Source organism: Fringilla coelebs (assembly GCF_963513975.1).
Source record: "Fringilla coelebs genome assembly, chromosome: 6".
In the NCBI taxonomy this organism is placed as follows: Eukaryota; Metazoa; Chordata; class Aves; order Passeriformes; family Fringillidae; genus Fringilla; species Fringilla coelebs.
Genome location: NC_140034.1, coordinates 23719108 through 23734452, shown reverse-complemented (window position 1 = coordinate 23734452; position 15345 = coordinate 23719108). Strand labels below are relative to the sequence as shown.

At 41.8% G+C, this 15345-nt stretch overlaps 1 protein-coding gene across 1 annotated transcript; it reads right to left on the bottom strand.

The window, feature by feature from the left end:
- Positions 1-1688: 1688 nt before the first annotated feature.
- Positions 1689-15254, bottom strand: ALDH6A1 (aldehyde dehydrogenase 6 family member A1). Its single transcript, XM_084208405.1, has 12 exons — positions 15138-15254; positions 14893-14955; positions 12753-12827; positions 11280-11441; positions 10626-10704; positions 9795-10097; positions 8920-9041; positions 8484-8673; positions 7616-7797; positions 7022-7201; positions 6737-6835; positions 1689-6273 (listed from the first exon to the last, which is right to left on the bottom strand). The coding sequence occupies exons 1-12, from the start codon at positions 15195-15197 to the stop codon at positions 6169-6171; spliced, it is 1620 nt and encodes a 539-aa protein (XP_084064531.1). The 5' UTR covers positions 15198-15254; the 3' UTR covers positions 1689-6168.
- Positions 15255-15345: the final 91 nt, after the last annotated feature.

The following is a 15345-nucleotide window of genomic DNA, read 5'->3' as shown; positions in this document are numbered from 1 at the left end:
CGTTGGTAGGAGACAATTTTCTTGTTCATGTGCCCGTGCTTGCATTCAGCCTATCTAGTATAAAGGATCTTACTTGGACCTTTTTCCAGAGGGACAATTTTCTTTCTGTATCTGTCATTTTTTCTCCTTTTCTAAGCTTCCTCAGCATCTGTAGCACAGACCAGACAGCTGCAGTATAAAGTAGAATCACTGGAAATGGCCTTACAGCACATGACCAGAAAATCTGTGAGAGAGACTGAGAAAACTCAGCACCCACCAAGTATGGTGGGGATCAAAAAACTGCAACAACTACTAGAAATGAAGGTTGAGAGATGGACTGAGTGAAAAACATAGCCCAGAATATTTTAAATGAGGGTACTGAGGTGTAAAGATTCTATATAGATGCTCTGTGATGTGAATCAGATCACATCCAGTAGAAAGCATTAAAAGAAAAAGGCCCAAACTGCCTATAACAAAAAAAAAAGACGGAGGAATGTGCAGCAAAGAAGCAATTTCCCCAAATCTAAATGTTCAAAAGCAATAGAAGTAGCACAAAAAATGTGCACAGAGTCCTAGAGGAAGCACATAAATGCTGCTGGTATGGAAATGTTGAAAACTAGTGTCCATCTTCCTAGATAGATGGCTAAAAAGTCCTTTGCATGATAATATTTTTTGGATTTGGAATTTCTGTAGTGAGAATAACTGTATGAGTTTCAGTATCCTATAAATTAGCAATGACTTTGTGGGAACCTACTTTCAACTAGGTTATCACTTTTTGGTCCTTATTTCTATGGATTGAACTAAAGGTAAACTCAAAAGAGTTATTTGCATATTCTGCCATGTCATGTGGAGTTTGATAGAGAACTTCCAGTACAGATGTGCTTCTGTAGTTTCATCTTAATAATTATCATTGCTTCTTTTTTGTTTTATGGGCATTGCTTTTTCTGGCATTGCTCTTTTGCTTTTTACTTACTCCAGTGAGCTAACAGTGAAGCCTAAAAAAATTAGAAATAAGGTGCTAATAACTCTTTACTGTATTGCTGATCATTTTAACAGAAACATACAGTAGATGGCAAATCCGGTCTGTTTTCCACTGGTTTTCCATATCTTAGAAGCCTCTGCTTTGCACTGTGCTTTTCAAGGCTGTTTTCCTCAAGCTTTCTAGTAATCTAAAAATTAAGTAATTACATGAAACAGACACTGACATATTGAAAACAGGATCATATGCAGTGCAGTACTGATTGACAGGATTACATTTTATAGTGAATAAAACAGAATCTCAGATTTACAAGTGTATCTCGGAATTTCTGTTAGGATGCAGTTTAAAATAGAGCTACACGTGCTGCAGTAGGCAGAATTGCAGGTCTCCAGCCTCATGCTAGACATCTGTACCTACCAACTGCAGCAGTGTCTGAGCACTTGGATTTTAAGCCATAGAGTTAAGGTCCCCCACAGCTGAAGCTTTCGTACATCCTTGGTGAGAGATTAACGTGATCCTAAACTTCAGAAAAGTGTTTGTTTAGGATGGATTGGCTACTCAATAACTTGGTGACACAGTCAGTTGGAATGCTTTGTTCAGGTTATCTCAAAGATGATGCAGGAGAAACACTCCCTGAAAAACCAGGGGTGAAATCTGTAATTGAGGTCCAAGGAATCTTCTGCCCTGGAGAAGAATGGAGAGACTGGAACTGAGGGAGAAAATTGTTTATTGAGCCTTCTATGTATGAAGAGGAGAGATAAGAAAAGGACAATGTATTTGAAACTAGTTAATGTTCGTACAAGGCCTCCCCCTCCCACTATTTGTAACCACTAACAGAACAGAAGTCTGGGTTTGTTCTATTTACTTTAGAGAGCCATAGATTTAGAAGTTGAAAACACAACACTGTGCTAACATTTATTTTTGAAATTTATGTGCTATGAAAAGCTGAATAAGAGCAATGCAGAGCTAGAATTTTAAACCTGCTTTATACACACACAGAACCCATGAATGAAATGCCTTTGAAATTTTCTTCTAATATATTGATCTTTTCCATGTTTTTCAGGGGGAAAAAATGTTTGAAAAACTGGATATCAGTAAGTTGACATGAGAAAAAACCCATGTTTTGTGATTGCTTTTTGTCCAAATGAATGGGACAAATTCATGATATTCTTTTGTTTCTTCAGTAGGTGGATACTAAACTGGGCTGATCACTCCAGGTCACAGGATTCCAGTAAATCCTGAATCTAACATAAGAATCTAGCTGTGTTAACTTTTTCAAAAAGTTGGTACACTATATACTGATTTTGTACATGCACTAGACTATACCATTAGATCTTTGTGTATTGTATCAAAAGAAGAAAAAGTGGAAATAAATTTTGATACTGCTAAGGTCAAGAATAGAAGTCAGGAGAATTAACTTCACTCAGTGCAGTGGGATTTATTTTGTTCAGTCATTAATGGATCCCTATCCATCTTTACCAAACAAGTAAATAATGTTTATTGTGACAGTAGCACTCCCCAGGTATATTTCCTTATAAGAGTATTGTAAAGCAAAGTTCTCAGTATTAAAAAGTACAAATATCCGCAGCCAGATTATGAAAAGTTTACTTACCCTAGGGTTCGTTGCTATCTGCATAAATGTGGGAGCAGGACTTTAGGGATACACTGGAAATTCAAAGTCCAAACAGCATTAAGTATATTATAAGCTGTGAATTGGGACATAAGATTATAGTGAGGTATCTATATGCACATGAACGTTTGTGTGACAAAAGAGGAATTTTTTTAATTTTAAGGTTTGTTTTTGTGTTGATCTTTCAGGAGCACGCATTTAGACACAGTTCTAAAGCCCTCTCTTGTTGAAAAGCAGGTTTATGTTTCCTGGAGGATGCTCTTGTGAAAGTCCATGATCAGACAAGCAGATGCATTTTCAGCTAGCAGCGGTGTTTTGATTAAAAAGGCAAAATGTATGCAGCTGATGTTGCCTTCAGTATGGGACCATGGAGGGTGGACCATGATGAAGACTCACGTCCCTGATTTTCAGATACCAACTCAGATACAACTTTATTGCTAATTATAACACTCCAAGGCAAGCAGTGTCAGCTTACCCTGGAGGAATAGGTAGGGCGGGGTTCTGGCATGGACAGCTTGTCAGATGTGAGGCAGTCAAGCACACGAGCCAAAATGTAATACTCAGACATCAAATTACCAGATAAAGTTCATGAGCAGGAGCCCTGGAAGCATTTATACATAAAGATATAGAAAGATGTGAGACACTTAGGAAAGGCAGGCTGCCACCACCCAAAATGGACATGGAAGTGGATTGGAGCCTTTTTCTTGACACAGATAGGAGAAAACCCTCAGAGTGGAGGTTACAGGGCCCAATTCTCAGAGGTGGTTAAGCCATTTTAAAACAAATTTTGGACTTTTAAAACAATTTTTGGACTGGAGCGTATTAAATAGCTTTCAGAATCTAGATTTCAGTGCTTTCTGAGCAAGAAACTGTTTTCAATAGTCTTCAAAGTGTTGACTATGAAATTGTATTTTAACAGTCTAAAGAAATTTGTTATGAGATACTTTATACTTTTGTATAACATAGATACATTCTTTAGCTTATTTTTATGTGAAATATTAAATAAAAAGGAGAATAAACAGATGAGTGGAAATCAGGAACAGCAGTGAGATGAGGCAGGTAAATTACAATCAAATAGCATCTGCAGCTTGATCTAAAAAAGGCAGTTCATTATTAGAAAAGGAACACACAAGATTTGTATTTCTAGTTCAATTATTTAAAACTAGCTGCGTAAAAATGCTGTTGAAAATGGGGATAATTAGAAAAGATGCTTGCACACAAATGAAAAGATCATGCAGGTGTGTAGAAGTTATTGGAGAAAGTGCAGGAATAGTCCTGCAATACCTCAGGGAGCAGGTAACCTTGATAATAGATTGCTTTTGTTACAGGAGAAGATGGAGTTTAGAATTTCTAAAAGAAGGATACAATGGTTTTTAATAGGACAACAGCAAAGTCAGAATAGCAATGCTGATTAGGGAGAAGATGAAGGCATTTTCAAAGTAAATGACTGTAGACAGTATTAGAGGCTGTTAATTAGTATTTCTTTCTTAGGTACTTGAGTGAATGCCAATGTCTTAATAGTGACTTACCTAGAATATTTTACCTTTGCAACACAGAAAATACTCCCAACCTAATATATATTACACAGCAGGCCACATTATCAGATTCATCCTCTTCTGCAGCGATCCTTCCACATGTTCAGATGTTAACAGCATAGACCAAGTAAGGCAGCTATATACTTTCCATGAACAGCAGCCAGCAATTAGCAACTCATCTGCACTTTTCATTTTGAAAGTTGGCTTCTGAGCAAAAGGCTGTGAATTCTAGATCCCCTGTCTGCTGCACTGCTTCTTTGACTCTGTGTTTGAAATCCATCTGAAATATACTTATTTTGCTCCTTCTTAAAGACCTCATTTTTTCCCAAGCCAGGAGCTTGCCAGACCCTGTACAAAGCACTACCCTTTGGACTAGTGGTTAGAACCCTGTGTATAAAGTGTTGGTATAACTTGGTGAAGATGTCTGTGATCAAATTACGTGTACATGGAAACAGAAACAAGGCATTCCTTGAAATGCTGTGCAAGGAAACTGGTACAGAGGTCCCCAAAATACTGTAAAAGAAAAATGTATACATGGGTTACAGGAGTTGCAGACCATCTCCTGTGAAGAGGGGAATAAAATCAACATCACACCTACGTAAGGTCTTACCAAGGAACAGTCATGGTTTGCAGAAATATATTAGCATGTTTTTAATTTGTAATCAAATTGCAAGGTGAGAATTTCCCTCTCGTGTATAGCAGAGGGAAAAAACGAGATACAAACATTAGTGAATGCACAGCAATTGCACTAATATAGAGCTGTCAGTTACAAGGCATCTTTACCAGAAGGCAGGATACAAAGTGTTCCCATTCAGATTGTTTCATTAGAACACTTAATAGTTACAATCATTAGAAGAATATTATTTTCCATGGATGTTTGAGTGAGTTCCCTGCAGATCCTTCATGGCTGCATCATTTTTCAGGAACCAGAAATAAAAATACAGGTTCTCCAGCTCCAAATGCACAGATTCTTAAAACCACATTGTATATACCAAGCCTTACTCCTCTCTAGCAATAGGAATTTGCAGTCCCAAGAATACATGACTGTTTGAGCAAATGTGACAAGGAGCCAATCAACCAACACAAGAAATACAGCTACAATCAGGACAGGAAAACCAACAGATAAAGCCTAGCTGCTTTGTGATTAAAAAATGTGTTATTTCTTCCTACTGACCTGTCTACTTAGGCTCCATTTTATTCAGATGCACATGATGCTGTGACACAAAGATACACATACATGGTTATGTTTCTGCTTCCACAGTTTCACTATGCTACAGGATGTGTAGGCTTGTATCCCTTTAGCACAGGGAAAAGGCACCAAACAACTTTCAGCTATAATGGAATTGCTGGCAAGCTTGAGCATACAAGCCCCAGACAGAACAGGAACAGAAGTTTACAAGCTGTCAAAGGTACAGTGAAGGTCACTGTACCATACAGAAATTTCTTTCATCCTCAGACAAGCAAACAAATATGCTTTCCTGAAAAATCCATACAAAGCTATTTCCCAGTGTTTTGGAAACTGCTCGACAGGTGAAAGACTGACAACTTGCTGTTTTCATCGTATGTAAAGTTACTTCTGTGAGACACCCAAGATGTCCCAGTTTTGTCACTCAAAATGAGTACTCATCTTTGAGTAAGGTGAACTCAGAATCTTAATATGGAAGATAAAGAGGTAAATAAACCTGCTACAAGATGTAGTCAGGAGTGAGTCACTAAGGCTAAAGATACTGAAATGAAAACCAGAGTTATGTTCAAGTTCATGGGGTCTGGAAAGAAACACAAACTAAGACCAATCTCAGTGGCCATTTCAGTTAGATAAGGTTATTTAGTCTTTGATAGGTTGTATGGAAAAAATTAGTTCAGTAACCAAAAAAAACACTGACAGCAACAGAAAATCCAGACCATGAGTCACATGAGCCCGCACAGTAACAGATCCTTGAGACAAAGGAGCTTTCTATTCATTCCCAAGTAAAGGGTGATAGTCAGGACAAAGCTGGAAATTGCAGCATAGAAGGGCACCAGGAACAGCACCTGCAAAGGCTGGTTTACTTTCCCATAGTTGGCATAACCACAGCAGGCTTGGCAATGGTGGCATCTTCCTCTTTCCATTGAGAAATGATAGTTTTCAGCTGTGTATAGAACTGCACGCCCTGGAGGAGAGAGCCACATATCAGGTATTTGGCCTTATGAATTCCTCAGGTCTACACTAGTGGTGTATCAAACAGTTTTTGCTTTATCTAAACAGAATTGTGTTTTCTTCTTTGGAAACAATTCCTGTCAGCCTGTTCTTTTTACCAGTTTCACAAAGATTCTGATTCTGTGAGAAAGCTAGCTAGTTTTTGCTCCCTTCTCAAATATCCTAAAAAGACTTGCATTTTTTTACTTAAGGGAAAAATAAAGAGGAATGGGCTATATATGATTGTGACATGCATTATGGTGCTGTGATCATCGGCTGGTTTTCAGTTTCCTGGTTGAAATACCTGCAAAGTCTTCTCACTAATGAGGTCTGATGACCATCTGCCCATTGCCATTTGTAACATTTATATCAATGATTATCACAATTCAGATTTATCACAACTCAACCCAACAGAGTACTCTGAATCAGAAAGTTACCTGTTTGCCATAGAAATTGGTGTCCCCTCTGAAAGAAGCACGAGAGCCAGTGAAAGAGAACATAGGCAGAGGTACTGGGATTGGAACGTTGACACCCACCTACACCAAAGGAAAGCTGCCATATTAGTCACAAGAAGTAACAGATTGCAGAGCACTCTCCAAATGCATTTTGTTTTCTTATGTCTGAGGCTGGGTACTGCTGGCTGAGAGGGCAGTGATTACAGCTGAATGGTTACTCACTGTAAATGGTGAGGGCTAAAAGCAACAATCCTAGCTGGAACATACCTGCCCCACATCTACCAAGTGAGAATACTTCCGAGCTGTGGCTCCATTGGTGGTGAAGATTGCAGTTCCATTCCCATAGGGGTTATTGTTCACCATCTCAATGGCATCATCCAAAGTGTCTGCTTCCAGCACCACTAGGACTGGCCCAAAGATTTCCTCCTTATAGCAAGTCATGTTTGGCTGCCAATACAAACAGCAGAAAAAGCATCTTGTATAAAGGATATAATGAAAATATCATAATAAAAAGGATGTAAGAAACACATATGCTGTTGGTACTCATGATATTCCTATGATATTACTAATCATACTGCATTGCCATAGGCCATTCTTCAGTCCTCCTTGCCTCTTCACCATTTCCCATGCCCTGTCCTCTATCTAGTACACTAAAGAAGGCACCACTTTTTATCTCCAGAGTGCTTTCTGCTTTTACTGCCTGCATTACCTTGGAGTACTTCATTGACACTGTGCAAGGGAAGGCTGAGCCATTTATGGCCTTTCTACCTGGTGATCATTGATTACTGACTGATTTGGCTAACCCATTTTTCAGCTGACCTTGCAATACACACTTGCAAGCACAGGTTTTGGTCATCTTACCTTGACTTTGGCAAGGATCGTTGGTCCAACAAAATTGCCATTTTCATAACCCTTCACTTTGACATTGCGTCCATCCAGGAGAAGGCTGGCACCTTCTTTTACTCCTTTCTCAATCAGACCGCAAACTCGTTCCTTAGCCTGGGGACTGATTAGAGGCCCAAGATCTGCTCCAGGCTGGTCTCCTGTGAAGAGGCAGAGACACCAAGTTTTTAACTCTGACAACTTCCTTTTCATAGGCATGTGGGAGATAACTACACTAGTAGGAAAAATCTGAAAATCCTGATGTTTCTGAGACACAGAACACAGATTTGAGACGTTGATGAACAGGCACAATAGCCTGCAGCTCTCATAATCAACATGGAATCACCAGAAAGCAAAAATTCAACAACAGATTCTTCTCAGGAAGGAAACTTCCCCTTTGCTGCACTTTATTGAATATAAACAAAATATAATTCCCCTAGAATTAAAAACAGTCTAACTTTTTCAAAATACTTGTTTCCATGTTTCTTTTTTTATTGTATGCTTACTACAAATTGGAAGAATTTTAAAATGAGGTTGCTATATAAAAGGCAGATATGAGGTAAACATAGGATTTAACCTCAAATCTCCAGTTAAAACAAGACTGATCCTGTAAACATTGCATCAGTCCCACCAGTTCCCGGCAGCTGAAAACATATTCCTACTTCCAAGTCTAGGGCTGGGTTTCCTAATCCAGACAATCTGCTAGGTCCTACCCCTACACATCAAACCGGTGCTGCCAATAGCTCCAAGGGTCACAACACGGTATGGCAGATAAGCTGACCTAAAAAGCTATGGTTGTACAGAAGTGGATAAATGGATACCTTGTAAAAATTATTTCAGTCTGTACCTGCATTTACTCGTAAATTTTTGGCTCTGTCCACAAGCTCTGGCAGCCATGTCTGAGCTTCTCCTACTAGAATTGCTGTAGACAGGGCCATGCAGCGTTGGCCAGCTGCTCCAAAAGCAGCTCCAACCAGCTGGTTCAAGGTGTTCTCTTTATTGGCATCAGGCATCACCACACCATGATTCTTGGCTCCCTGAAAAACAACACACACAGTCTCCCATTATTAACCACCCCAGACTGCTTCTTCTCTAGCTCTCTGGCAATGATTTCTTATAGTGGCTATGATTCTGCTACCAACAGGCTGGCAAGAGAGCAGCCTTATCACTTAGCTATCAGCAGCAAAGTCAGCTTCTGCTGCTGAGTGGTGTGGTCTCTCTTAACATTCACAGGTGACAGAAGTAGTCTGTGTGCTCAAGTGTGCTCTGTTCAAGGACATTACCATGTTGGCCTGGACTCTCTTGCCATTTCGAGATCCTCTCTCATAGATGTACTCGCCAGCCTGATTAGATCCCACAAAGCTGATTGCTCTGATATCCGGATGGTCACAAATGAAATTCACAGCTTCAAATAGGAAATAATACATTGTAACTGTGGTGTACAAATGCTTCCCTCCGTTCCCATCCCCACAGCACTAAATCTGTGTATCTTTCTTCTCATTGAAATTATTGAAATTAAATCTGTGCATCTTTCTTCTCATTATCTTTCTTCTCATTGAAACTCTGTGTTTCCTACATCTGAGTTCCCTGAAAGTCTGTCTGTGTAACTTTTCACTCACTTAGGACACATCCTCCTGCCCTGTCATCATTTTCCTGGCTCTCTTACATCTCTCTTCATGCTTTGGGCACCTCCCAGGGTCCCTGAGCAATGTCAAAGTGAAGTTACTGTTCTCTATTTGGATCATCATGTCCTGAAGCTACTTGTGTGCTGCAAAAAATAGCATGTTAGGAGCCAGCATACTGGCATCCACTGTATAGTCAGTGAGGCATTTAATTCTTGTTTAGGCTTCCTTGCGAAACCAAGACGATTTATCTACTTATTTTAGTTTCAGTTTAGGTTGCTAAATAGAATTTGAGCACTTACATGCCTTGGGAACTCTGACCCCAATCCCCAAAATTTTGTCCACTGTATCTCCAGAAAGATCTGGCGCAAGGTGACAGAGAATCTCCTGCTCACCTTTCAGCTCTTTCAATAGAGCTGAAGCACCTGTCCAAACCTATCTAACAGCAGCAGTCTCAGACTCTCCAGCTGGTACCTCCCACTGAGCACCCACCACAACACATACATTTGTCCTCTCCCAGGAAGGGAAATTATTACCTTCATGTTGTCCATGGATAATATTCAGGGTCCCATCAGGGGCACCAGCATCCTGAAACAGCTTGGCAAGGAACATTAGTGCTCCTGGTACACGCTCAGATGGTTTCATCAAGAAGGTGTTTCCACAAACCATAGCCATGGGGAACATCCAAAGAGGAATCATGGCTGGGAAGTTGAATGGTGCAATGCCAGCACACACGCCCAGAGGCAGGCGGTAGGTGTAAGTGTCCATGTCTTTAGTGATGGAGGGCATGGTCTCCCCAAGGATGAGGGATGTCACACTGCAAGCATGTTCAACCACCTCTGCAGCAGAAAGGGCAATATGCTGCTGGATGATCTGTTAACAATTAGTCCCCAAACTCCCTTTTCACTACTGCCTTGACCCACCTCTTTCTTCCAGCCTCTTCTCCTACAACTTAAAACTCCCTCTGCCAAGCATTGTGAATAAATTATGAATGGTTTCTCTCTTGACCACACCACACATCATTGTGATAGGAGCACGGACACAACAGCCCCACTACAAAATGCACAGGTATAGCACTATTGTACCATCTGGGACTCAACCCTAGATATCTGAAAAGAGGTAAAAAGTTCTTATCCCTTTTTAGCAATTTGCAGTCACTCCTAAAAAAAGTTCGAATGACTTGGAAGTGATTTAAAGATACTCTATCTAAGAAAACTCTTCAGCTTAGTGCTACAATTGACACTTTTCTTTGACTATGGGGCTATAAAGGGATCAATATATATAGAGCAATCAGTTGCTCAGGAGACCTCATCCTTTCCTGTGTGTTCTCAAACCCCCTTTTTCAACAGGAGGAGCCAGCAGCTTACGGAGGCCTCGGAAAACATCTCCCTCAGCATCAGCCAGGGTCTTCCCTTGCTCAAAGGTGATGATTTTGGCAATTTCTTTCTGAAAATGGAAAACACAATATTTATGAATGTTAGCAAAGTGCCCACCCATGAAATAGATTGCAAGGATAAGACAGAATTAACACAGAGTTGAACATCACAATGAATAGACTGAACAGAATCCAGAAAAACCTATGCTGACTGATTTACTCCTTATAAACAAGAAGCCAATAACCCACATAGGTGACATTTTAGCAAAAATCATCCTAGGGTGGCTTGTATTCTAATGCTTTCAGGTATGACACCACATACACACCAAAAAATCCATCAGGGAAACCCAAAATCGTAGTAACATACTTGTCTTCATCAACTGACACATGTTCCATCAAGGCTCAAAGTCCCTTCCTTCTTGGTAAAGGGATAAATTCAGAATAATATTCCCTAAGAAGCACAGCCATTGTTACCATTGGATGGGAAGTGTTTTTTCCTGTACCTCTCGATAGTGTTTCAGTTGGTTCCTCGATCATGGCAACACCTCATCAAGAACTCTGTAAACCCTGAGTCTCTCAATTTAGTTCCTAAAATCAGCTGCAATGCATTCAGCCATAGCCATCACACACAGCCATGGTGTCTCACCAGATTGTCTTTGATGAGTTGTTGGTAGCGCAGAAAGATTTGCTGGCGACTCAAAACGGATGTTTCTGACCAGTTCCAAAAAGCCTTTTTGCAAGAAGCCACAGCTGCCTCCATCTCACTGGCTGTGGCTTTTGGTACACGACCAACCACCTCATTTGTGGCCTGAAACAGAAAACAAATTGCATCAAAACTCAGCTTTTCCCATCTTTTCCCACAAACAGCACACACCTGCTGGAGTTGTACTTCGGAGGGCAGAGCACAAAAGAAATGCCTTCCTTGACTGCACACAAAAGACCTGGGCTACAACTGGAGTAGTTCTGAAAACCTGCACTCCAAATATATCAAGTTAGACACTCAGAAAACTACAAATGCAGTGCTGATTTCCAAGCTGAAGTGACTTGTCTGTCTTGAAACTTCTAGAGAGTATAAGGCAAAAGTTTCTATGCACTTTGGTCTTTTCCCTCTCCATTGTCTTGATTCATCTGGCTGTCCCTCTTGCACATTAAATGAGGCAAAATTCCTTTGAGAAACGCAGTACATGACTGTGCAATTGCCATTGATGTTAGCTTACCCATACCCCTAGGCTGAAGTACTATATTTACATACAACATTAATTCTACAGTATTTTAACTTTGAGTTTGTTGCCAGTTTAACCTCCTTCAAATGTTCTCTTAAAAATTAAATCTTCTTTGACATGACAAAAATTTCAGATATATCACTAAGAGAGAAACTACTCAAAACAAGAGGAAGAAAATTAAACAAAAACACTGCTTGCTACATCGAGACCAAATGAGCTTCATGAACATGACTTGCTGCTCTGATCATTTCCACAAAGCAAATGAAAATAGAGCTTTACAGAGAAGATTTAGAAACTGCTGTTTAAATGCTTACTAGGGAGGTCAGGAGGATCAGAATTCTGAGTGCAACCTCATTTCCATTTGTCTTTGGTGGAGTACATAGACAACACAAGTGCTACTTATTTATTTTGCACTGCATAGCATCCAGCTCTGTGATTATTGTGGGTCACAGACAGAAGCTCTCTGAAAGGAGAGGAACTTCAGCTGTCAGGATTTTTCACCTTTTTACTCTGACTAATATCAGCCTCTATGAGGACTTCACATTCAGCTGGCATCAAATCACCAGTTGATTTCATATACAGGGTGAAAGACACCCTTCAGAAATTTGACATACTCATCACAGAGCCTTTCTATGAAAAAAAAAAAAAAAGTAAAATTTAAGCTTCCTTTCTGCAGATCAGGGGCTTACTATGTGAGAGAGGTAAAGGTGATAGTAACTTATTCTGAGACTGACATTTTATGTGAAAAGGAAACTGAGAAGCTGTAGTCTGCCTTAAGCTCCATGTCTATACCTTTCCCAAGAAATATGTGTGTTTTTCTTCTGCCACATCCCCTGAAGAGAGGCACAGACCTTTGCTTCACAGAGATCACTATTTACATGAGACCATTCACTTACCGGGTTGTGGATATCAATCCATTCAGTAGTTTTGGACTCAATAAACTTCCCATCAATGAAGAGTTTGGTTGTTGGCTGTAGAGGGCAAAACATTGGACAGTGAGTTATTTTTGTCTCAACGTGCCTAAATACCAGTGTGCCATATTACATGCAAGCCTTCATCATTTACTGCTATGTGAACCACTGGAGTCTGGATTGAGTCTTCACAGCAGGACCCAACTAACTGCTCTCTGCCCCATTTTGCTCTCACTTTACACCAAAATGGCTAAAATTCTTTCTAAAAGCAGTTATAGATAAAAATACATTGCTCTGCTTATGTTCAGAATTGTTTCAATCTATTTAATCAAAACCTGAAAAACTGCAACTCATAAGTGTTCAGAAGAAACAGTTAATAATTCACTTCATGGGAATTCCATGAACCCAGGGCAGACTGTACCACCGTCCCATGTGCCTCCTTCCCATCAAGCCACTAAGCAGGTTCATCTTTCCAGTTTATAGCTTCAAGCAGAAAATTGGACTTTCCTCACCCCCTGCTTGGTCTTGCAACTAAGAGCAAGAAACCTGTGTCTGTGGACTGTCCTGGCTGGCAGCACAGAAAACAGAACCTTCCCTCTCAGACGAAGAGGAGGGACAAGGAAAGTTTGGAATAAGAAGATAAGGCAAACATTGAACAGAACAGAAAGCAGAGTTAAAAGCTGTAATTAGTATTAGACAGGCAACAAAACTGTGTTATGCAGGAAAACAAATTGTGACTGTATAAATTAAGAAACTAGAAAAGATGAGTTGACATTGATAGGTAAGGAGAGAACTAGGAGAAGGCAAGAACCAGTTATTCATGACACAAATCCATGACTTGGGGAGAAGAGGTAAGAGAAAGGGGAAATGGATCTTCTGTATGAATAACAGAAATGGGACAGGTCAACAAAACTGGGATATAAACCCAAATATATCAGAAAATTGAAGAAATTATGATGTGGAATTTTGAAAGGGAGATGAGGACTTGGATGCTGTCCAAAGTGTAATGAAGAGAAAGAGATCAGAGGAAGAACCAGGAACATAAATGTATTGGGTGGACAAGTAATGACAGTGAAAAGTGGAAGAAAATGAAAAAAATTAAGCAGCAATGTTAGTTGGAACAAATTGAGAAAGCTTTGAGATGAGAAAGCTGGGATCAGAAGTATAAAATAAGTCTCTTAATGGACAAGCAAAACCTAATGATCTGGAAAGCAACACTAGAAGAGAATTAAAATTAAAAAGTTGCAGATGATTATGTAGCTGGAATCACATTTGGAGAAGAGAGGCAGAAAGCTGTGCCTATGAAAACACAATCTCCTCTAGAACCTGGAAGGAAGCACAGGAAATCTGAGTCCATTGATTGAGTTTCCTGACTGTCAGAAAAGCTGCTGGTCTAGTGCTAAAGAATGACAAACTCCTATGGCTGTCAATCACTCCATTAGCCTCAGTGCCACTTGGGCTAATGCAATGGAGCTGCAAACGCCAGGGCTTTATGAGCCACACAGACTTCAGTGCAATGGAGTTAATGTTTTTTTCAAATCGCTTAAAAAGGGTATCTCAAACATTGCACACGCAACAAAAAATACTTTAAGCAAGCCAGGAAATGGTGAATTAAAATTAATTGCACTTTTTCCATAATATCGCCACACTTTTTTATGTAGAGAATGCACCTGCTGGGGAAATCTGAACGGTAGTAAAGCAGACTACTTGTGGAATCCTGGTTTGGAGTTCGGAGAGAGTGCAGCCATGGACAGCGGAGGAAAAAAGGCAGTACAACAGCTAAAGCTGGGTGATACTGTCCGAAGGAAACCAGATCCTCTCTCTGTCGCAAACAGATGCATGAGGCCAGTCCGGAGCCACCAGGAGAACGCGAGGTGACGGGCGGCCACCGCCCAGCTCCGAACTCTGACAAATCGGACATGGAACTTTTTTCCATCCCTCCCGTCGAGCACGGGGGCAGTGCCGATGTTTGTTCCACCGGACCCACCGGGGTTCCAGCCGAGCCGGAGGGAACGGCCTTAGCGGAGCGGACCTGAGGGCAGCGGCCGGCGGGCGGCGGCGCCCGGGGCTCTCCCGCGCCTCCCTCCCCGGCCCACCGGCTCCGCTCCGCGGGACGGGCACTCACCACCGAGGAAGAGAAGGACGCGGCGACAGGGGTGATCCAGGGAACACCGGCTCTCCGCGGCAGCTGGACGGGGGGAAGCACAGGCCACCTCAGGGCGGGTCAGGCAGCACCTCCCCCCGACCCCCCTCAGGCAGCTCCCCGCCCGAGACCGACCCCACCGCGGGGTCCCAGGGCCAAATGAGCCACGACCCCCCTGCGCCCCTCGAGCCGCGGGAGCCGCCGCGGGCCGGGGCCGGCCGCCTCACCCTGAGCGCCACGCGGCGCCGCCCGCCCCACACTCCGCGCGCCGCCGCCGCCGCCGCCATCCCGGCCGAGGGTCCCCGCTCCGAGGCCCCCGGCGGCGCCCCCCGCCCCGCCCCGCCTCGGGCCCCGCCCCCGCGCGGCCGTCGACCAATCGCCGCCAGCAGTCGCTCCGGCCACGCCTACCTCGGCCCCCGCCCCCCGTGCCGGGCC